The following is a 22450-nucleotide window of genomic DNA, read 5'->3' as shown; positions in this document are numbered from 1 at the left end:
ATAGAAAGAATAAGCAGGATGCTGATGACATATACATTGCTTCCACCTTTTCCTATGCATGCATCCTGCAGGTGACAACCATTTTCTGAACCCTTCAGAGATAGGTGCAGTAACTCTTTGCAGAAGTTATAGATTCTGCGTGCTGCTGGCTGAAGCTGTTTTCCCCCAAAATGCTTCGTCTTTATCCAGCTTCAAAGTGTGTATTAAGATGTTTTAAATTCAATACTAAAGAATGAGATGTTTTGCTTTGTATGTACACCATAATTTTTCTTGAGTTTCCCCTAAATCTGAGAGTGAATCACAATTTAAAAAAAAAAAATGTACAGAGGATATTCACTTAAAAAAATTTGCCGTGGTTGGGACAAAAGCAGCTGCAGAATTAATCATTGTACAGAAAACTAAACCCTCTGTGTGAATTAATTAGTTAACATTTATGGTTTGGCATCTGTCTTCCTAGGGTATAAAGTGTATTCAGATAAATCTGTAAATCTGTACAGAGAAACTGAAGATGGCATATGTAGTTGAATTTTACCCAGTAACGTCTGACAAATAAATGTAAAGCAAAACTGCTCAACACAGCCAGCTGAAGGAATAAATTTCCAACAGTTTGATATTTGCATGATTACTTGCTACCAGATTATACAATTACATTAAATCAAGCACAGTTAAAACCATGCAAATCACAGAATGGTTTGGTTTGAAGAGATCTTAAAGATCATCTAGTATACATTCCTGGAGGAAAGTAAAGCAGCAGGAGCTGTGGGCAGTGACTCACAAACAAAGGCAAATTAAAACGGAAAGTTTTGCTCCAGTCGCTGCCCCTGCAGCTCTGCTCCCACAGGTTCCCACGCCAGACCTGCCCGTGCTGGGTGGCAAGCTGCGGCCAGCAGTATTGTGCGTCCGGCCCTGGACCTCCACCTCTTTTCTATGCCAGGCTGTAAACTGCAACCGTTTGCAGTTGGTTTAGCCACTGACCCAGGGGTAGCGATCTCATTTTGGTAGCAACTGTTTTGGCTCTCCGTCTTTGCTGCCTTTCTCCTCTCGCATCGATATCTTGTGCCTTTCAGGCAGGTATGATATATGCTGGCAAAATGCAGGAGCAAATACAAGAGTGCCATGACCATGCAGCCAGCCAAATGCACTGCCCATCCAGGTGGGCTCATCTCCAGAGGATGGACTCCTGGTCCTGCTCTGTGCTCCCCATGATGAACAGAGCCATCACACAACTGCTGCCCAACAAATGCATTTGTGGGTATCTCCTGGGAAACAATATACTAGGATGTTTCAGTATATTTAAAAAGAATGTAACACAAAGCACAGGAGAGCTGAACATACCTCTCTCTAATAATGATTCTCACAGTTAACAAATTAAATAAATCTTTCCTGTCAGAGGGGCTGCAATTGAAAACCTCTGAATAAACCATACAATCAAGAGTTCAACTTCAAGCCTGTGCTTTTCTGATTTTTCTGGGTTTTTTTTCAGTTTTCAGCACTGATGGTCATTCTCACTTTAACATATTAAGATGAAATGCTGTGAAAACTACTTGATAAATATCTTCCTGTTTCCATTTATCAGCTGTGACTATCAAGCAAGATGTATGTATGTGAAGACACTTTCCTTAATACTTTAAAATGCTCTACAATGTTTTTCTTTTGGGAGAAATTGTATATGTAACCCAAAACACCAAATTCCCTCAGTGTATTGGATATGCCTAACAAAGCACACACACACATATCAGATGCTCTAAGAGGACACTATAAAAAGCGCTTCTTGATGATCTGCTGCATAAACACAGCCAATCCCCCCTTAACACACACACATCTTGCGTACAAAACTCTCAAAAAAATGGAAACCCACAATTCCTATAGAAAGACCAAACAGGTATGTCACTTTAAAAAAGTAGTAGGGTATTTTGTGAAATAACTCTCCAACTCAGAGAGGAATGTAATCTTCAAGGCTTTCTGAAAACAGAATGATATATTTGGCAAAAGTAAATAACGTGCAGGCTTGAATACACAGGGAGAAAAAGGAGCAAGCTAAAAGGAGAGATTCCTGGCACTGTAGCATGCTGTGGAAATGCCATGGCAATAAGGAGGCGAAATATAAAAGCCTTAGCTGTAAATCATTGATGGTTCTGTATTAATTCTGTGATATAACAAGAATGTATAGACCATTTGTTTAGATACCTATACAGGCATGAAACTATTTAAGTGAAAAGAAAGCTTACAGAAATGTTCTACTGAATTTTATTACTGGTTTTCACTGGAATGCTTAAAGAAGTAATTTAAAAAAATGTAGTTCAACTTTAAATAAGATCCTTTGTCCTATATTCAAGCTGTAGCATCACTGATGTCCCAGTTACTAAAATTATTCTGAATTCTCTTTAGTCTGTAATGTAAATGAGAACTGCATTTGATGCATATTCTTTGATGTTGAATTTTCATATTTTATGTTTATTTACAAAAATGTATTAAAATAGAGGTTTTGAAATCTCTACAGTAATTTCAAGACATCATTGTGCTTCAAGGCACAAATGCCCCAAAGTGCCCGGAGTTGTTTAGAAGCAGGGCATTTTTGGCTTTATGGAGCACCCATTTGAGCAAGGATTTGAAGCAGGGCTCTGGTCAGGACTGGCAACAGAACACACCTCTGTTTTGCTCTTGGGTCTGTCACTTACAAGGGTGGCCACCTACTCCTGGACGCATCATCAACCCACAGCACTGCTCTGCAGGAGCTTTGAGGCACGGCCTGAAAAACATCCTCAAAATGTGAACCGAACCCACATGACCTTGAAGGACGAGCTGGTTGCTGGCTGGAGCTGGAGTCGGAAGGCCCTAAGGGGCTACTTGAGGAGCTGAAAAGGAAGGGATCTGCATCCGCCAGCCTGCGGGATGAAAAGTTCTTGTGTGTGTGCTCGCAGCTGAAGGTCGGAGGGCTGGGCGTGCTGTTGGAGGGGATGTCTTGCAGCCCAGTGGGAAAAAATAGTACAGGAGGGAGCGCTGCTGTGCAGCGAGGGTCTGGAGGGGGTCGGGTGATAAGAGCACAGCCCAGATAGCTGCCACACGCAGCCTGGGGTCAGTCTGCGATGCTGGCGATGCTGGCATGGGTCACCCCTCACCCAGCTTGTGAAACTCCCCTTTGCTCCTCACAGCATTTCCTTGGCAAATATAATTTCATTTTTCACACTGGCCAGAATTTTAGGAATCACTTAGAAACTACTTACATATCACAACTCTGTGAAATCCCAGCAGGAGATGTGAAGCTCAGTCCCTCCAGTTGCTAAATCTAAAGCACGCACTGTCAGATAACACAGGCCACGGCTGCCTGTTATCTGCCGGCAGATTCCAGAGCTTTGAAAAAATCCTGGCCCAAGCCAGCAAATGGTTTACTGTTACAGGACAGTAGCTGATCTTATAGGCTCTCAATTACTATTGATGACTCTTAAAGCTACAAGTCCTGTGGCTTTTACACAGACCTTTATGTAGCCCTTGAGATCACAATGAGATAGTTGCTTTCAACACTCTTTCCTACTCACAACCATCCTGTATTTAATATATCTCTTCTTCAATTTTAGGGCTAACTACAAAGATGTTAATCATAAAATTTCTCTTGTTTAACTTTATGCAAGTGAGGACACCATGATATCAGGCATAACATAGCAAGAACGGGCAAAGCAAAACACTGGCTAGAAGATTTGGTCTTCCTCTGACTTATACCAAGTAAAGTAATGGAAGCATTTAATGAATAAACAATAAATGATGATAAAAAAGGGAAAAGATATAAAAATAAACTGTCTGAAAAATGAAAAAATAATCTCATCACTGCAAATACCTTGTGAGCTGAACATTACGTGTTTCAAACTGCACACTGGTATGCATCAATGAACCGTTCTTTGCAGAAATCTCCCTGTGGTTTTGCTGATGAGTTGCTTGACCTCACAACAATACATAATGTATAACGTTTGAAAGCTTGCTGGAAACAACATGATGGCATTGGAATAAATACAGAATTATTCTACATTTCCGTTTACTGCAATGTGTTTCCACAATATCCCACAAAATGTTTAGGGACTAGACCTCAAAAATCTGTACTGTTCTCTGATTGTTTTCAACTGAAATACTACATTAAATATATATTTACATGAAGCAGCTGACCTGCACTGATGGTTTTGTTTCTTTTTTTCCATTTTTTCTAGACACGTTAATTTTTCACTCAGTATCTGTAATTGTTTGACTTGAACTGATTCTTCTTCTCTCCTCCTGCCATTTGCTTTAGATACATATTAATCTTCTCCATGTTTGCAGTTGCTTTACCAGAATGGAAAGCATTCTGAGAAGCTGATTTAAGCAGCCAGCCTAAAATGATATACTTTAAAGTGGAAAGGATGAACAATAAGAAATAGGGCAGAGTAAAAAACAACATGAAATAGAGCAACTAAATTCTTCAAAGATTTCCCATTGACCCATTGCTCTAATAAAGAACCATCTATCATTAAAAATATATTTGCTATCTTGCACATAATGGGAAAATCAATCCTCCTTTTCCTCTAGTAACTAAACCTCTACTAACCTTAAATGACAATTGGCACTAAAGCAATCAGTGCACTAAGTAATAAGAAGGCCGTTAAAAACAAATCAGCTGCAGAATCAGCCTGGAAATCTCTACTGGCACAAGAGATAAAGAGGTTTGGAACCAACGTACCCACTTCAGGGGTGGTTTCAATGCAGTTCACTCAGATGAGTGGGAGTTACCATAGCCCCCTCCTTTCCCCAAATATGTTCCACTTTCCTCCCCCTCCCTTGTGCTGGCATTCATGTAATCATGCAGTTGACTGATTTGTGGAGCTAAGATGGCAAAACACCATTCATTTCTTTATTGTAGTGTTAGTGATCTTCTGATTAGGTCCCTCCTTAGGATTGATGGGATGAATAGCACGGCAGGCACAAGGGAAGGAGGCAGGACCATGTACCCAGGAATAAGAATGAAGGAATGGTCTTAGAAAGGTTTAACTGTTATGGAAATACAGCTTTAAGCCATTGTAGACGGCTCAAGTGTGAGTGCAGTGGCTCATGCTTGACTTAGGTAAATTGGATCAACACCTTCAGTAGACACCCACCTCTCTCCACTGACTGTGCATGGATAAACTGCAGGAAAATTTGCCTAAAATGTAGGTGTAAGTCAAATCATAAAAATGAATATTGGATTTTGCCCATAAAGGGAAATTAATGACTTCAGTGGCTCTATGGTGCATGAGTCTACCTTCAGAACTTATTGGGAGAATTCAGCCTTACCTCCCAGCAAATGCCACTTACCAATGAAATAAATACACAAACAAAAATCTACTAGTTTTATGAGATAAGTTAGTGAGCAGTTACCCAGAAAAAGTAACCAAGTCATTCTGAATGAAGGAGAAGTTGGATCAAATAGAAGTATATTAGTGACTGTGATTAATTACGGGATGACTATATTCACGTGCCATTTTATGCAGATGACTCAGAAGTGCTATTTGAAGAGCAGAGGTAAAATTGAGGTCCATTAGAAATCAATGGCCAAACCCCTACTGACATTTGAAAGCTGTTGTGCAGATGCACTTTTTACTCAATACTGACACTGATGGTCATCACTTTGTGAGGTTACTACATTATGCTGCTACTAAATGTTCACATTTTCAAATATACTTTGGTCTTTCCTTTTATCTATTCATTTGTGTTTTTAGAATTGGGGCCGATTTAGGAAAATTAGAATCAGCCCCAACCTTCTTACAGGGAGAAACACCAGCTTACGGTCCACTTTGGGATTTCCCTCCTGCCCTTTGCTTTCTGCTCCCTTTGCTGCTTTCTGTGCTATAAAACCGTATTATGAGAAACAGGCTAAAGTAGAATAATACAAAAATACATACATAAACACACACAAGCACACCTCACACATAAACACTCACACTGTTTAGGACTAAATCCCACTGACTCGTAATGACAGTTGTCCTTCACTATTTAAGTTGCTAAACGTTCCAGATTTAACAAGATGTATTTGCAAATACTAAAAACACTAAGCAAAATAACACAAACACATTCCTTCCACACTATATATGTGTGCATATATATATATCTCTTGCCAAGTAGCTCTCTGAGGGGATAGATAGAAAATGATCCTATAATAAGATACTCAGGAAATCACCATTTTATCTCTCGATCTGGTTTAATTTTTCTGTGGGCATAAGCACTAAACTCTGAGATGGTGAGAAGAGAGGGTGCAGAATTACCAGTGGTCTTTCAGCTATACATATTATCCCTCTCCTTTTACCATCACCCTTCTCCCTTCACTGTGCCTTCTTCCACAAAGTTCCCCCTGGGCATCCCAGATAACTCACAAATCAGATTTCCAAAAATCATGAGACTGGGCAAAATAAAGGTAATGAGATCTTTAATCATGAGATGCTCCAAAATAATGAACATGAGAGGCTTTTTATTTTACTTGCCTCTGACACTGCAGGTGGCATCTGCTGGCCCCAAGGTGTGTGAGAGCTCTTGATTGTCAAATTTCAGGCCAAAAACCACAGCTGAAACCAGCAGCTCTGAGGGAGATCCTATTCCCACTTCCACCCCAACAGGAAGATGCTACTTGACCCTTCCCAGCTCTTCTTCTGGGGTCCTTGGGGACAGCATCTGCACCCCGGCTGCTCTGGAGTACTGCAAGCTCACTGGTCAAACAAACTATTTAATCCCTGGCCCACCTCCTGATCCTTTCCCACTAGCGACCAAGCTAAACTGTGTTTTGCAAAAGCAAGAGTAGGGAAAGCTCAGGTCTCCATCTGTCAAGCTGCTTTGGGCTGTGCCCGCTGATACACTGCACACACAGAGCAGCCACTGAAAAGCTACCCGTCCCCTTGCCAGTCCAAAATCAGGCCCAGGATCCTAAGCGCAGCACCAGCCTGAGCAAAGATGTTCCTCTTCTCCTTGCCTCCTCCCCTTTCCTGGTCACAAACCAAAGCAAAACAAGACACCCTGCAGGGATGGATGGATGGATGGATGGATGGATGGATGGATGGATGGATGGATGGATGGATGGATGATTTGGGATTTGGGGGGTTTTGTGCTTTTACGTTTAAATTAGAAGGAATAATTGGGGAAAAAAATAAACAATACTGAGGAGGATTAGTGATATTTAGGGCACATCTGTTGGAGAAATGAATTAATCTGTGATTTCCAGAAAATATGAGCATGTTCTCAAGATGATATATGCTTAATTTGAATGGTCACTGGACCTCATCCTCCTATGCAACTTCCATGAGTGCTGGCAGGAACAGAGCACAGACAAAAGTCATGACTGAGTCTTTAATACCTGTGCTCCCTTTCTTGTATATTTGTTGAGTATTAAAAATCCTCAGTCGTTAAGCCTCCACTCTGTCTACACCAGACACCTTTCACTTTCCAGTAATGAGGCCAGGAGTGGTGTGAGCACCAGAAGTGCTACCAACACTTATACAAGTACCATGATTTTTTTTCCCTATAGCACCTTAATGAGCAAGGAGCCAGACACCACAGTAAAACATTCTCCATTTAACAAAACACTCAATTTTGAACTCAGCCTTATGGTTTGGGAAAGAAAAGAGACAACTTGGGTTTTTACAGCCCACGGATTAGTGTCAGTACCTCCAAAAAAGCCCCAACGGGTGTTTTTGCAGAGCTGGGATGCATGCTCAACGGCAACTCATGCAGAGCCATCTCTGCGTGAAGCCTGGGCACTGTTCTCCTGGCTCAGGCAGGTGGGCAGAGGTGCACGCAATGTGCCTGGCTTCTTTCTCCCTGCTGCCTGCTCCTACAGCGCTGGATGTAATCCCCCAAGATTCTAAAGAAATGCGGAGGAAAAGTACTTTTTTTGAGTAACTTAGATGTGGCAGAGGACAACGAGAAAGAAAATACGCATGCCTTCAGCCTGGCACAGCTATGCAACCATTTTTGCTCTATGGGGTCCAATCGGTCATAATGTCTTAATCGTTTGATTAAGATTTTACAACTATCTCTAAACTCTGTAAATTATTGAAACATTTGTTGTAATGTACAGTACCCTCACAAGGTGTCATCTCCTTCTGCATTTGACCTGTAAGGTAAAGCTTTAGAGACCTTTTTAGCTTCTGTCTCTCACACAGTTCTATATACAGCACAAATATACACAAGAGAAAAAAAAAGAAACACACAAAATTTCTAGTATATATTGAGCTCTGTGTCAGGTTTATATCTAAGACAATTATAATAATGCAAATTGCACTGATTTGGGTTAAGATATGCTGATGAAGCAGTGCCTTTCAAAAGCCTAAGCTTTATCTCTGGATATATTTAGCAGGGGCAAAACATTACTGTAGATGTGAAAGATAAAACTCAAATTAGATTATGCCATTGTGTCTGCAATTTGCATTATGTCTTACTTGGAATAAATCTCTTCCTAAAAATCCCATCTTAAAACCAATGAGAAAGCTGGAGGTGTAAGAACAAAACACACCTCTGCATAACATACTTACATTCATTTACAGAGGAATATCCCTTTCTTCATTTATTTTTAAGAGAAACAATCGTCCTCCACCTTTACTACACATTCACCTGATACTATACTTTGTTTTCTCTGCTCTCCACGCCCCCCGATTCATCTCCAGGAGCATTACTTGAGGAGGGGCCCATGGAGGAAACCGAAGACTGGAGCAGCCACCATGACTCGAAGGACACGTTCCCTTCGGGACAGCCTTTGCAGTCTGGTTGGTATTTGCATCCCAGTGCACCTACAGGCACTTCAGCATGGGAACCAGCTGCCATACCTAGTTCTCACCTCCTTCCATGGGCAGCAGTGAGAAAGAAAAAGGGCCCTCATAGACGCTGCGTGCCCCTGCTCAGATGACAAAAAAAATCTTGCAATTTTTACTCGGCACCACCACTGGCACCATTAATTCCCCAAGGCCATTGTTCCACAGACCATTTTGGCCTCATTCGGCCTGGGATTTTCAGAATATATTAAACTAATATTTATGTGAATGAGGAGAGGAAAGCAAGCAAGGTGTGACGGCCGGGCCAGGGGTGTGTGTGCAGTCACATCTTTTATCAACAGGAACTCAGGAGCTGGAAAACCAATGTGCTTTCAGGCACCATCAGGCTTTCCGCACACTTTCAGCCTGGTTTCTCTAAGCTGTTTTCCACAGAGGAGGACACCAAAAGGCTGCAACTCCCAGTTCCCAAATTGTTAGGGGAGGGGAAAACTCTAGCACTTATTTCTGAGCAAGATAACATCTCAAAGCAGTTTAAAAAGGGAACATAACTGTAAATAACTGGCCTCAGAAAAAGAGGAAGAAGAGGGCTCAGTGATATGCAGAAAAGGAGATCTGGGTCTCCCTTTCAGTGGCAAACACTACTGTTTTCTTCAGGGGAATCCAGCCTTTATTGCACTAAGATCCCATTTAATTTTTACCATGTAGCTGTTACGAGCTTGATGTTTCAGCTCAGAACAAGACAAAGAACAGAAGAAGCCATCTGCCCTGGTCCCCAGCAGCCTGCTGGGATTAACTGCACAAGCAGCTAACTCTGTACACCTCCATTACAGGAAGACTGGTGAGAGCCTACATTTTTGTTTTCCATAAACTAGAAGTTTTCAAAAGAAAATCTCATTCTCACATCTTCTGCGTAATCCAATGCTATGGTAAAAATGATGGCATTTAGAAACAGGCAGACCTCGAACCAAATCATGCCCCTTAACGTCCTAGGTGGTCCCAGAAAATCTGGTAGAAAGAAGCATAATGGCCAATTAGTGAGAATAATTGAAGAGAAGCCATAAAATATTAATAAAGCAACTGAAAAACGTGCCTAAAGTAAATCTATTATCGTAATTATATCTTAGCAGGCTAGGATTTCAGAGCTTTATATTTTCATTTTATATGAGAAGTATTAGGTTAAAAGAAAGTTATACTTAGCAGTACTGTATAACTGTATTGTGTATTGTAGGAGTTCAGAGGTTTTGCTTGATGTAGTAGATAGGACTGGCAAAAATAATCTGATGCTCATCAAATTTCCACTGTTATACATGGAAGGCAAATTTTGAAAAAAATCAAAAATGCCCTTTTTCTTGTCAAATTAAAAGGATTAGGGTTCAAAAAATAATCCCATAATCTTGTGTTTTGGTAGCCTCAAAAAAAATTTCATAAACAGGTCAGGAACTGAAAACAAAAAGCAACTTAATCACGGAAGCTGACTTTTTCTTAATGACTCCTGAAAAAGGCCTTGTAATGTCACATACATCTTACACAGAAAATCTCAAAATCAACGTCTTTTAAAATCTACATAATAGGTAGAACTTCAGAAGTTACTTTTTATAAAATATTTTTAAACAGAGTCATTGAAAATTAATCCAGTCAGTTTCTACAGTTTGTACTTAATTCTTTTTACAATGGTTTAGTAGATTAAAATTCAGTCTTTTTGTAAAATGTGGCTTTATTTTAAAGTCACTTTATTACCATCTTGTTACAGTTAATATACTTTCTTGGGTGATCTATATTGTGTTTAGTTATTAATTTAAGACATTTATCTTTGTAATAGTGTTTCTTACAATACGCACATCAGTGTGCTGACCCCTTGAAGCTGGGTGGCTCTATCTAATTAAAATATGTTTTATAGTTATTATATTGGAAAATTCTGCATAATAGCTCTCATATGCTTAGCTATGGAGAATTTGAGAGACAGCCTGAAGTAAAGTATCTTCATCGTGATTTTTAGAAAAGTTAAATTCGGGCTGATGACTGCTGGAGAAGCTGTGATTCAGGGGCACTGTACAGTGCAGGTCACAGAACAAAACCCAGCCCCAGGAGGACCAGGGGCTGGGATGAAGGCACTGAACCATGATGCTCTCAACAAAAGAGCATTTGCAACAACAATGAAGTTGTGGTTCCCACCATGCTCTGCACAACTGTATTGCAGAACTGTAATTATCTTGATGTGCAAGGCTAAGTGCCTCAGTCTGGTGCTCAACTGTCGAAGCTTTCAATCACCATAACACAAAAAAGAGACACACAAGAAACTACTTTATACTTTTTTCCTCCCTAAGAGGACATGAGCCTGATACCCTCATCTCTGCACCCAACCATTCTTTCTGCCACTTTCCTGCTGTTTATCTACTGATGAAAATAAAAATGCCTAACTTGAGAATTATAAACACATACAGAAGTCAAATATGTTTTTCATAATTCAGTCTTACTGAATTGTAAGGGGGCTTCCCAGTTCTGTTTCCCAGTTTTGTATTTAAAGTCAGGAGAAAAGAAGTTCCATTACCTTGTTCCTTGGAAGTAATATTTCTTTTTTGTTTTGGAAGATCTAAAATATTTAATTCCAGCCTTCCTGGAATTTTTTTCAGCTTTCACCTCTGATCTACTATGAACACTGTGAGGGGCTTTCCAGAACATGAGACATATTGGAAGAAAATACTATCTCATTATGATTTTATCTTCTCCACAAATAACTTAAAGGCAAGTTGTTGGGGGGTTTTTTCTCCTCCTTTCTCTTCTCCTTTCTCCCTATCTGATTTATTTTCAGTGAGAAAAAAACAACCAAGACACCTAGCCATTGGCAAAAAAACCCCACTTAAATGGTAGTCTAATAAAGGGTCTATTTTGATACCTTGCAAGTGTATGGTTGGCTCTATTAGAATGCATTTGTGTGGCTTAAAATTTTATCCAGCTAATCCTTCTGACATTAAACTATGAGGAGAAAAAAAAAAAAGTTTTATGCTGTACAAGGTTTAATTGGGCTGTTAATAAAAACACAGTTGTAAGATATGGTCACAGAGAAGTTGGCTGTTGTTTAATAAGCTTCTATTTAAAATATTTTAATTAAAACAAACCTCAGTGTGTGTAGTTTCTCCGAGACTGATGTTCTGCAATGCATATATATGTTCACAATTATGATAGTGTGTGGGAATTTAGCTACATCAGTGAGGAGGGGTTTTACATGTAACTATAAAATTATAATATCAAATAATTCCACTTTGTGTAAATATGCTCCACCTTCCACCTTTTCTTTCCCCCCCCCCAGTTATATCAATGAAGATAAGCAAATGCATTATAACGAAGGTTTTCTAAAAGCCTGGGAGAACTGTGACTCCCATTTAAGTGTGGTAAGAGAAATCCCATCAATCCCATGAGTACAAGGGCCTAAAAGCTGCTGAAAATTGACAGACCAAGATGATTTAGAAAGAAATATATACACAACAGATTAAAGACAATAAAAGAGATTTCACGTATGCTAGAACAAAGGGAAATCTATATTTAGACTGGTGTGTTGTTAACCAGAATGCCAACAGGAAGCCTGAGGTGCTCAGTACATATCTCTCTCCCACTGAACACCACTAACTGATAAGATCATACTCATCGGACATTTCCTTGCCAAGAGGTGGGAAGGAGAGGTCAGGTGCCACAAGTAGGCAGGTACCCACGACAGGCTAGCGTTTGCCTTGCTCATGTAAAGCCAGCTGCCTGACAGCAAACACGAGCTTAGCTTGGCATGGCTTCAGGGTCAAATATGTTATTTTCACATCCGGGATTTAACGAGATTTGACTTTAATGAAAGGAGACTAAAGCCAATGTTAGCTATGGCAGGGAGGTTGGACTAGATGATCTTCAAGGGTCCCTTCCAACCCAAACCATCCTGTGATTATACCTGGCCATTACAGCTCAGTATCAAATGCCTATATTGTAGAAGAACCGGGGCTGCACTTGTTCAAGAGTTGCAACACCGTCACCCTGCAGTGTGTGCTCACGGGCCTCTCATGTGTGCAAGCTCCTTGACTTCATACCATACAGCCCACAATTAAGAATCGATCTTCATATTGAAATGTAATCTAACAGACATCAATGGCATTAATAGCAAGTAGGTGTAAAAATCTAATTGTAAGCATGGAACCATCCTCAAACAGGTTACTGCCCAAGTTCTTTGGATACTATTTTAACTGTGTGCTACTTGAAATTATCAACAATGGGAGAGAAAGTGTAAAATCATCAGAGATAAACTCTGCAGGTGACAAGTGAGGGGAATGACTAAATGAAGAGAACAGGCCAGCAATGCAGTCATCTTAAGGAGAAGCAAAAGAAGATAACCTTTAATCAGTAAGGAAGATTTCCTAGACCCTGAACTGTTTGAAAGAGCTGAATTTGTAAGTATATTGGTGAATTAATAAGGTAGTTTCTGAAGCCAGGGCTAAGCGATTGGTGTGTGATCTGCTGCTTGATTTTACAAAGCACCCATCACACCTCCACTGCGGGAGCACCCAGTATAATAGCACTCTTGTCAAACCATTCAAAAACTGATTAAAAAGAACAAACAAAACATTAAGCCTGTAGCTGGGTTTCCACATGACAGCAAAGGACTTTGATCAGTGCAAGTATTTCCACGGGCAAGGAGGATAAGAAGCAAGGCTGCAGAAGAGGCATCTGAACCCCCAGCACTTGCAGCAGTTCAGCTGAATCAAAGATCATCTCACGTTCAGCGTCTTGGGATGGGGGCTAGGGAGGGTTCGTACATGACTGGGGAAACTTTCAAACTTTAAACAGTAGCTAGTTTATGCCCATCAAGATGAGGATAATGTGATAACTCTTTGCTTGGGTTTAGGAAAAAGCATAGCAGATTGATGTGAAGGCTGCAGGCCATTTACACCATGCAAGAAATAAAGTGTCAAAAAATATACCACAATAATCCAATTAGAAAAGGTTTTTTGCATCCTGACAAGTGAGCATAGACTGAAGATTAGCTGAAGGACATATCCTCCAAATAAAAATCCACCTACAGAAGTGGTAGACCTCTTCAGTGAGTCCTGTGAATCTAATATAAACTCCAGATTTCCAACATCCATCTCCACTGACTTGGTGACATGGACAGGAATATAATCAACACGACAATATTTAAAAGTTTAATAGACTTCAGCTTTTGACTGTATTATATAAAAATGTAACTTTACTCTGTTTTTATTGTTTCAGTTATCTTTTGGAGCAAGTAGTCATGCAGTTCTGCTATCTGGGCCATTGCCTCAGGCCCAACCCAGCATCACTTGGGTCCAGCCATAAGGCTGTTGTGTACTGGCCCCATCCCTGCACACATTAACAGTGAGCCTTGCCACAAAACCAAGCAAGGACCCATTTTAACAAGCACAACAAATCTCACAGCAGGTGAGTGGGCATGCAGGCTTCTGCTGAGAGTCCGTGTCAGGAAAGAAATGCCTTTCATGGGGATCTCCCCCACATTTCCAGACATGGGCAGCCCAGGAATGGCCCAGAGGACCTGCCTCAGCTGCTCTGGACTTGTCAGTGACTGCTTTTATGTGACCTGGAAGAGATGAAGATGCTGTGCCTCAGCTTCCCATGCCTTTGGTGAGGGGGACAGCACCCTTGTGCTCAAAGGGATGTCTTAGAGGCTTCCTTTGCTGTGAGTAACTTTTGCAGAGTCCACAGGAATCCTTAAATTAAAAGTGTTTTGTACAGGTACAGCTTGTATTTATCTGAAGTCATAGTTCTCTGACAATATATACAGACCCAAAAGCAAGAATTTTGCCAGGTGATACCTCTTAATCTGAATATCAGTAACTAATATTTATTTTCAGAAATTGTTGTGGTTTGACCCCAGGCAGTAACTAAGCCCCACACAGCGCGCCCCCCCCCAGTGGGACAGGGGAGAGAATTGAAAGGGTAAAAGTAAGAAAACTCATAGGTTGAGATAAGAACAGTTAAATAATTTAATAATAACAATGAAAAGGAAAATAACAAAGAGAGAGAAATAAAACCCAAGAAAAACAAGTGATGCAAATGAAAAACAATCACTCCCCATCAACTGATCAATGTCCAGCCTGTTCCTGAGCAGCAATCCCCTAGCCAGCTTTCCTCCTAGTTTATATACTGATCATGACGTCACATAGTATGGAATAACCCTTTGGCCAGTTTGGGTCAACTGTCCTGGATGTGTCCCCTCCCAGCTGCTTGTGCACCCCCAGCCTCCTCACTGACAGGACAGCATGAGAAGCTGAAAAGTCCTTGACTGAGTGTAAGCACTGCTCAGCAACAACTAAAACATCAGTGTGTTATCAACATTATTCTCATTCTCAATCCCAAAAACATCATTGTATCAGCTACTAGGAAGAAAATTAACTCCATCCCAGCTGAAACCAGGACAGAAATTCATGACACAAAATGGATAGCACACTAAAAAGGAAAGGAAAGGAAGTATCACAGTTGACTGCTATGCTCTTCAAATGCTGCATGCGCTGCCCAATAGCCAATGGAAGACTTATTATCCATGGCTAATTGCAAAGAATAGGTTGTATGGGTTCCTTATATGTTTAGATATTAAGTCAACTCATGAGACAACATCTGGGGTTCATTGCTTTTTGGCATGGGCAAATGCAATGGTCGTATGGGGAAACTTCAAAGCACTGAGAGTAAGATTTATGAGATGCTGTGTCTCACAGTACATAGCTGAATGGTGAAGATCATAAAAAGAGAAAACGATAGGCTTTTCCAGCTTTTGCACCGTTTGTGCTCTGAAAAATGTTCAGAGGAGTTAAGCTCTGCTTCTGGACCATCCATTGCAGCGCTTATGAGGTCCTTGCCAGTTGCCCAAGCGCTGTGAGCCCCTGGGGGCTTGGAAGGGGCCGCAGGCTGGGAGGAAACAGAGGTACCCATCTGTACACAACTGCTGCCAACGACAGGGACACAGCTTGCCATGTCTACACCAGCAGAGATGTCTGCCTATTCAATAAAGGCAGAGGAAGGCTTTCCTCACCAAAGATTGATGGAAAAAACTGTGCTGGGACATCTGAGCAGAGAACAAAACTAAGGAGTACTAATTGTACTACTAATAGTTCTCTCAGCTGCAGAGAGTGACAGGCCCACAGCAATCAAAGGGAAATTGTGTTGCAGTTATGAAGACTCAGTTTCACTACAAACATTTAAACAACAGCATGGCATAGCACTGCTGAAAAGGATGAAGAATTGCTAGACCTCCAGTGTTATACAGAGCTCCACTGGGGAGCAACCACCCTACATAAGCTTTCTCACAGTATCGCCATACAGAAATTTCAAGGAAAGGCAACCAGGTATTCTTGTCTGAGGCACTGAGAAACAAGAGAAGTTATTAATAGGCTGATAGTGCTCTTCCTTGACTTTTCCTGCATCCAAAATCAGCAGAAAAACTTAATAAAAAAGCTGATAAGACTTTTCACAAATATGGGAAATTAGACACACTTTAAATTCTGAAAATAGTGCAAATCGCCCAGCACCCTAATAACTGTAATTATATTTAAACTCTTGAAATTTAATATACTAATTTTTACAGTATTAGACCTTGCCTAGTCTGTTTTCATCATTTTATTATATAAAAGCATCTGGCATCCAGTAGCATAGCTTTGTAGACCTGGACTAAGGGACACTTAAGGCAGCAATGATACAAAGCATTTTATCTTCAGTGTGTTGCCTTAACATTGGAATGAGGTATCAGAAAGGTGACCCACAAAGCTGTCCCATATCATGGCCAATGTCCCTACATTTATGGGAGCATTTGGTAATGACAGAATTTGTTATTTGGAGTTTTGTATTAACGTCAAACTTGGTCACAGTGTTTGGAAGTGCTTGCAAAGCCCCACAGCCCTGTGAGGATAATCTCTGTTCAGCTATGCTGTCACAAACACATGGCCTTTCATAAGCTAAACAAGGAGTTAAAGATGCAGTAAAGAACCTGAAGGAACCAAATTAAGTGGGTTTTTTGTACAGGATTTGGCTGTTACACACCTGTGGTCCCACTGCTCCAGCAGAGCTGCAAAAGTGTAACCAAGAGTGGAATTTCAGACCCTCTCGCCCAAGATAAAACACTCATTACGGCTACCCTGGCTGCCAGATTTCTCTACTTGAAAGCTGAAATTCTCACAAATAAATCTCTCTGGCCTGAAAAATGAGAATCTGGTATCAGACCAAGCTGGGAAATTACTATCTGAAGAATGGATATAAGCAAAGATAACACAGAAGCAAATCTTCACATGTACTTTTACTGCTATATGTTTGCAAGAGCCAAATGCTGCAAACTTGCTCAACAAAATGAATAGGGACTTCTGGCACGATGCAGTGAAAACAGCTATAATTACCTTCTCATGACACAAAGTCAGAATTCACAGTGGCCACATTAAGTGTCATGATTCCTCATGTCAATATGGTATCACAAAAATGAATTAGGAGGGAAAAAGTATAACACATAAAAGATCTCTAATTGCTGTATTTGATTACTAGAAGATTTACAACCACTTAAGATTTCTCCCCTCTCTGAAGTGAAATCCAAGGAGAGATGCAGAGGATATGAGAAATTCTCTGATGATCTTTTTCCCTATAAATTACTCCTTGCTAGGGGTTATGTAGCAAAGAGGCAGAGAGAATGCCGTATGCTAAGGAGAACTGTGGGAACATTAAATCTCTTCCTTATTTCAGGGCTTGGTTTGGTTTTTTTTTTATCCCATTGGAGTGCTTTTGTTCTGCGCCAATTAAAATTTACTTTTTGGGAGCACAGTTGTAGGGAACAGTCGCAGTGGCTGCTGAGCAGGACTGCGGGCATTGAACTGCGGCAAGAGCTGCAGGAGGACCCAGCGATGGCAGGAGGCACCCATTCATGGCAGGGCCCATAAAGGTGGTGACTTACAGCCGCAGTGGTATTCTCTATAGGAGGCACCAGGATGGAGCTGGAAGTACAGCTCATTCGGGAATCACTGTGGCAACTATGCTTCCAAACCCGGTGTGGATGACATGATGCATTTGCTGTTCAGGGGCTTGCCCCCGGGGAGTACATACAATTCCAGCTCTGTACCAAGCCTTCACCTATAGTTCATCTTAGCTGCTTCTGCAGCGCTCAAAGATACATGATATAAAGCTGAAAAAATTACACAGGCTTTCCACAGTGTTCAAGTTCATTAAATTTGTTTGCTTAACTTAAATTACATCCTTTAACCCTTTAGCCATGCACATAGCCCTGCCATCAATGGCACAATTGTTAGTGTGTACATTGTTCACGTCTCTACACTAAACTGTATATAAAAAAAAATAAGTTAGAGGGGTCACTATTCTGAAAAAAACAAGATTAAAAATATATGTCCTTCTTCACTCACCTCCTTACATCACAGGAAGTGAAGCTAATTCCAAATCACCCCAAACTAGCCAGTAATCAGGTTTCAGATATATCTTGTAGAAGCTCAGTTTACCTTTGTGCCCGTAACAGAAGACTCCTGAAGACAGAGAAACTTTCATCATGTATAAATGACTAACAATTACATCAAAACAAATGGAGGGCTTCAAAGCGGGGTGGAAAATGGGGGGAAATTCCATCCAATTAAGATAGGACATAATTATCTTCTACAGGAAATAAACGCTATATTTTTAATAGGTGACCAGTTGGATAGATTCAGTACAGGGTTATGATTGTGTAGTGATTTCTCATCGAGTTGCAGTATATCTACCCAGAGAGATGACAGATCTTCGTATTTCCTTGTAATTATTTTTCTACGTAGGCTCTTAATTGGGAAATGGAAATATGAGAGCTCCCAGAGCAGACTGCACTTCATTGACTATTACCATTCATACTTCATCTTTTACAATTAATTCAAAGATTCCTAAGTACCTCATACTGGTATGTCACTACACTGAGTTAATCTGGTAACATTTCAGTAATACCAGAATCTCCTGACTTTCAGCCTTAACAATTCTCTGCTCATTCTGATTTATGATCGCTGCATTCCATGAGCCCATACACACTGCTGTTACTGAAACCAACCTATGCTTTTAAATACTAAATAGATATAAAATCTGGATCATCGTAAACAGTAATATTTATGTACAAGCAGAAAACAGAGTATTATGATTAATAGATACAAACTGAACTTGCAAATGGATATGAACATAGTTAAAGAAAGGACAAAACTCATAGCTAAAGTAACAGTTCTTAAAGGAGATTGGGGTAAGATTCAATAATGAATCTTCATCAAATTTTTCTGGTAATAGATTATTTGTTGATAACATTTTCTACCTCATTCTGTAAAGGGGATGGAAATCAGCCAACTAATGACCACCATATGTGGGCAAGTGTGTCAGGTTTGATGGAAGAAACATTGTCATGCAACATGGAGCCTAAAGGCACTAAGGTAACCTAAGCCAACAACAGAGTAGATACAAAATTTCTATTGGATTCATTCAGCAATAAAACAGTGATGTTCAATAATATTTGTATCAATTTACAGGGTAAGGGATTCCAGAGCTCTCTTGATCATGGTTGGGTGTGTTTTCCCCTGGCCAACCTGACTATGATTATGACATGAACTGTCGTTCCAAAGAATAAAGTAGTTCACCGAAGTCTAGTTAACTGAAACCTAAAGATAGCAGGGCTGTAAACAGTGCTCACTCCTTAACTTCTGGTCACTTTAATATCCTGGCAGAAGGATAGTTAATTTTTAACCCAACAACTATGCACTGAAAATACAGTTACAGATCAAATCTTTCCTTCTGTATGAATAATATGGTGCCTCTCCTCTAAATATGTACAGTGTCTGTTCTGACTACAGTGTTAATTATTAAATACATTCATCAATTATTAATATAAGATTATTCTCTTTCATTTTTAAAGGATATTTAGCCTTTTTTTCCTGAAGATTCCTAGCAAGAGACACTCAAAATGTGATGTAGGAATGCATGTCATTCCAAAACCTTGTGTCTTAACATGGATGAATTAACGCTATTTATATTCATATCTTTGTTTAATGAAACTTGCTACTTATAACCATTCCTATTCACAGTATAATAGTACATAAACATGTTACATGAAATAAACTGGCCATAAAACCTACTTTGTCATGCCCAGTGCTGCACATATTTTGCATTAGCTGTATCTAATGGATAAAGGACATTATAATGTATTTCACTGTGGAATTCATTCATGAGAAGCCTGACAGGAAAACCACTCCTCAACAAAGACCAAATATCCCAACCATCTCACAGCTCTATTCAGGGTTTCAACAGTTAGGCAAAAAGTTCATCTGCATCTCCTTAGGAAGGTTCTGCTGCCCTAAGCCCTGCTCTGATCTCAGGGAGCATCTCCTGTCCCCCTTGCTGGAGGAAGCCCAGTTCACTTGCTGCTGCCATGTCCCTGCTCACTGACTCCTGACTCCTTCCACTATCCCATTTTTAATTACAGCCTAGAGCCAAAAGCCACAGAAAGTGAAGGAAAACCCTTCCATCTAGAGGGCTGGATCCAGCCCAGTACATATACACATCATATAGATTTTTTTTTACATGGAGACTTAAATAATTTATGTTTTCAATTTTTTTGTAACTTCAGCGGTGAGGGGCAGCATTGGGAACAGCCCCCTCTGCTTCACCTTGTTTGCAGAGGTCACAGCAGACATTGCTGAGCCATCAGGGTAACTTACAGCCGGCAGCACGTCAGTGAAATACATAAATAATCCCACTGACTTTACAGAAGTACCAGAAAACATTCAGCTAATATTCTTTCATAACTTCTCAGGAGTATTTGAGAAGCAGCACTTTGATCTTTATTAGCTGTCAAGTCCACGATGAGGCAAAGTATGTTCCTCAGCAGGCTGCTGGAGACAGGCCTGGAAGCTGCTACATCCTTCTGGGGTTTATCTGGATATTTACAAACTGGAACTGACTTGAAGTATTTCCCTTTAATGTGTATTACTGTAGTTTCTTGGGACCATGAACCATCCTCATGCTCTGTGCTTGTTGATGACCAAGGGTTGATAACCTTCTACCGAGGCTGCACATCCCCACTATAGCCTGGTACGAGGGAACTGCTAAGGGGCTAGGAAGACATTAACATTCAAAACCATGAGCCAAGGGATATGTCTCACTGTCTTCCTTCCAGGCAGAAGAAATATGTTTGCATAAAGCATTTTGAGCAGAAATTCACACAGTGCAAATTGCTTCAGCAGCTGTTGGACACCCTGCATGACCTGGAGCAAGGCATGGTTCCTACCACCATGCATACACAGAGATATGGGACTTACCCTAAGTGACATGTGACACTCACAAGCCTTCTCCTGACCAGACGGCAGTGCCAGGAGTTTTTCTCCCTTTGACTAAGAATGTCAGCAATTTCAGCTTGACACAGAGCTGGCCTGACTGATGGTCTAACATATAAATCATGGGTCAAAGATAAGATAAACACATACCAGTGTAGTCTTCGTAGCATTCACAAGTGTAGCCTCCTTCTCGGCTCCGACACTGCCCATTGCTTCCGCAAGGGTTGGAGTAGCAGAGGTCAATCTCTGTCTCACAGTAGTCACCTGTGAAGCCCGGGGGGCATCGGCACCGCAGCCCATTGATGGGGTGGATGGGGCGGAACAGGACGGTGTTGGAGCTGATGAATGGGGCCGAGCTGTCAAACTTCAGGACAGAGACACACTTCATGTAGTTCTCACAGGGCTCGCGCAAGCAGATATTGTCATCAAAGGGCAGCACCCTCTGCGTGGAAATCATGGTCAGCAGGGTCCTGTTGAGGTAGATCTGCTCCTGCAGGTCCTCAGAGGGGAAGAACTTGTTTCGAATGCCACCAGGGAGCAAAGCCGAGAAAGTCACATTCAGGATATTGGAGCTGACATCCGTGTCATTTTGGATGTTGAAAACAAAGATGCCATCCTTAGCGGTGGAGAGCACTGTTGCCACCCCCTCCACGAACAGGGACAGGAGGGGAGAAAGGAACCTCTCCTGGGACATGTTCTCCAGCCGCACTGTGATGCTGTTGGTGAGCATGTCATCCGTAATGATGGTGACACGCAGGGTGCAGACTGCTGTGACGCTGTGCACACCATCTGAAGGAAGAGAGAAAGAGTGATGTCAGAGAGCAGTCTTCAACCTACAGACAGGGAGGCTCTCGCAGTCTCCTGGAAATAAAATGGACCTGCAAGGTATTTCAGGGCACTGGGACAGAAGAGGGAAACCTGCAGTGATTACCAATGCCTTTACTCAGGAAAACAAAACAAAATCTCTTTAGGATTGCAACGCAAGAGACATCTCAAAGAGCCCAGAACACCCGAAGAACATCCCAGGCAAACAACTGGCAAGGACTAGTGAGCAAACAGACAGCCTGAGAGCCCCAGGAGAGCCAAGGGGAAGGGGCCTCTCATGGTAGCGACTGAATAGATCTTCATACAAGTCACAGCTACTCTACAATGGGTGCTGGGAAGCTGCTGCTTTTCACAGCACAACACCAAAATTATCTTCTCCAGGCATGACCTCAGGCTTAAGGAGCCAGAATGATGCACAAAGAACTGTGACCAGAGCTTTTAGATAAAAGTCACCTAAGGAAACACATCTTCACATTTGAACATTTGAACTTCTACATTCCTCACACCTAATTTCTTCAAAATACGAAAATTAGAAAAAAAAATCAA

The 22450-nt window shown here is 41.0% G+C and overlaps 1 protein-coding gene across 6 annotated transcripts in view; it reads right to left on the bottom strand.

The window, feature by feature from the left end:
* The window catches only part of CELSR1 (cadherin EGF LAG seven-pass G-type receptor 1), a 174361-nt gene that overhangs the window by 83606 nt on the left and 68305 nt on the right, over positions 1-22450 (bottom strand). For all 6 annotated transcript variants that reach the window (XM_026868159.1, XM_026868161.1, XM_026868162.1 and 3 more), the window contains exon 2: positions 21230-21868. In XM_026868159.1, coding sequence (XP_026723960.1) covers positions 21230-21868 — 639 coding nt within the window. The remainder of the gene's footprint in view (positions 1-21229; positions 21869-22450) is intronic.

Source organism: Athene cunicularia (genome assembly GCF_003259725.1).
Source record: "Athene cunicularia isolate RWA chromosome 1 unlocalized genomic scaffold, athCun1 chr1_part2, whole genome shotgun sequence".
NCBI lineage: Eukaryota > Metazoa > Chordata > Aves > Strigiformes > Strigidae > Athene > Athene cunicularia.
The sequence above is the reverse complement of the archived record's forward strand: the minus strand, read 5'-3'. Positions and strand labels throughout refer to the sequence as shown.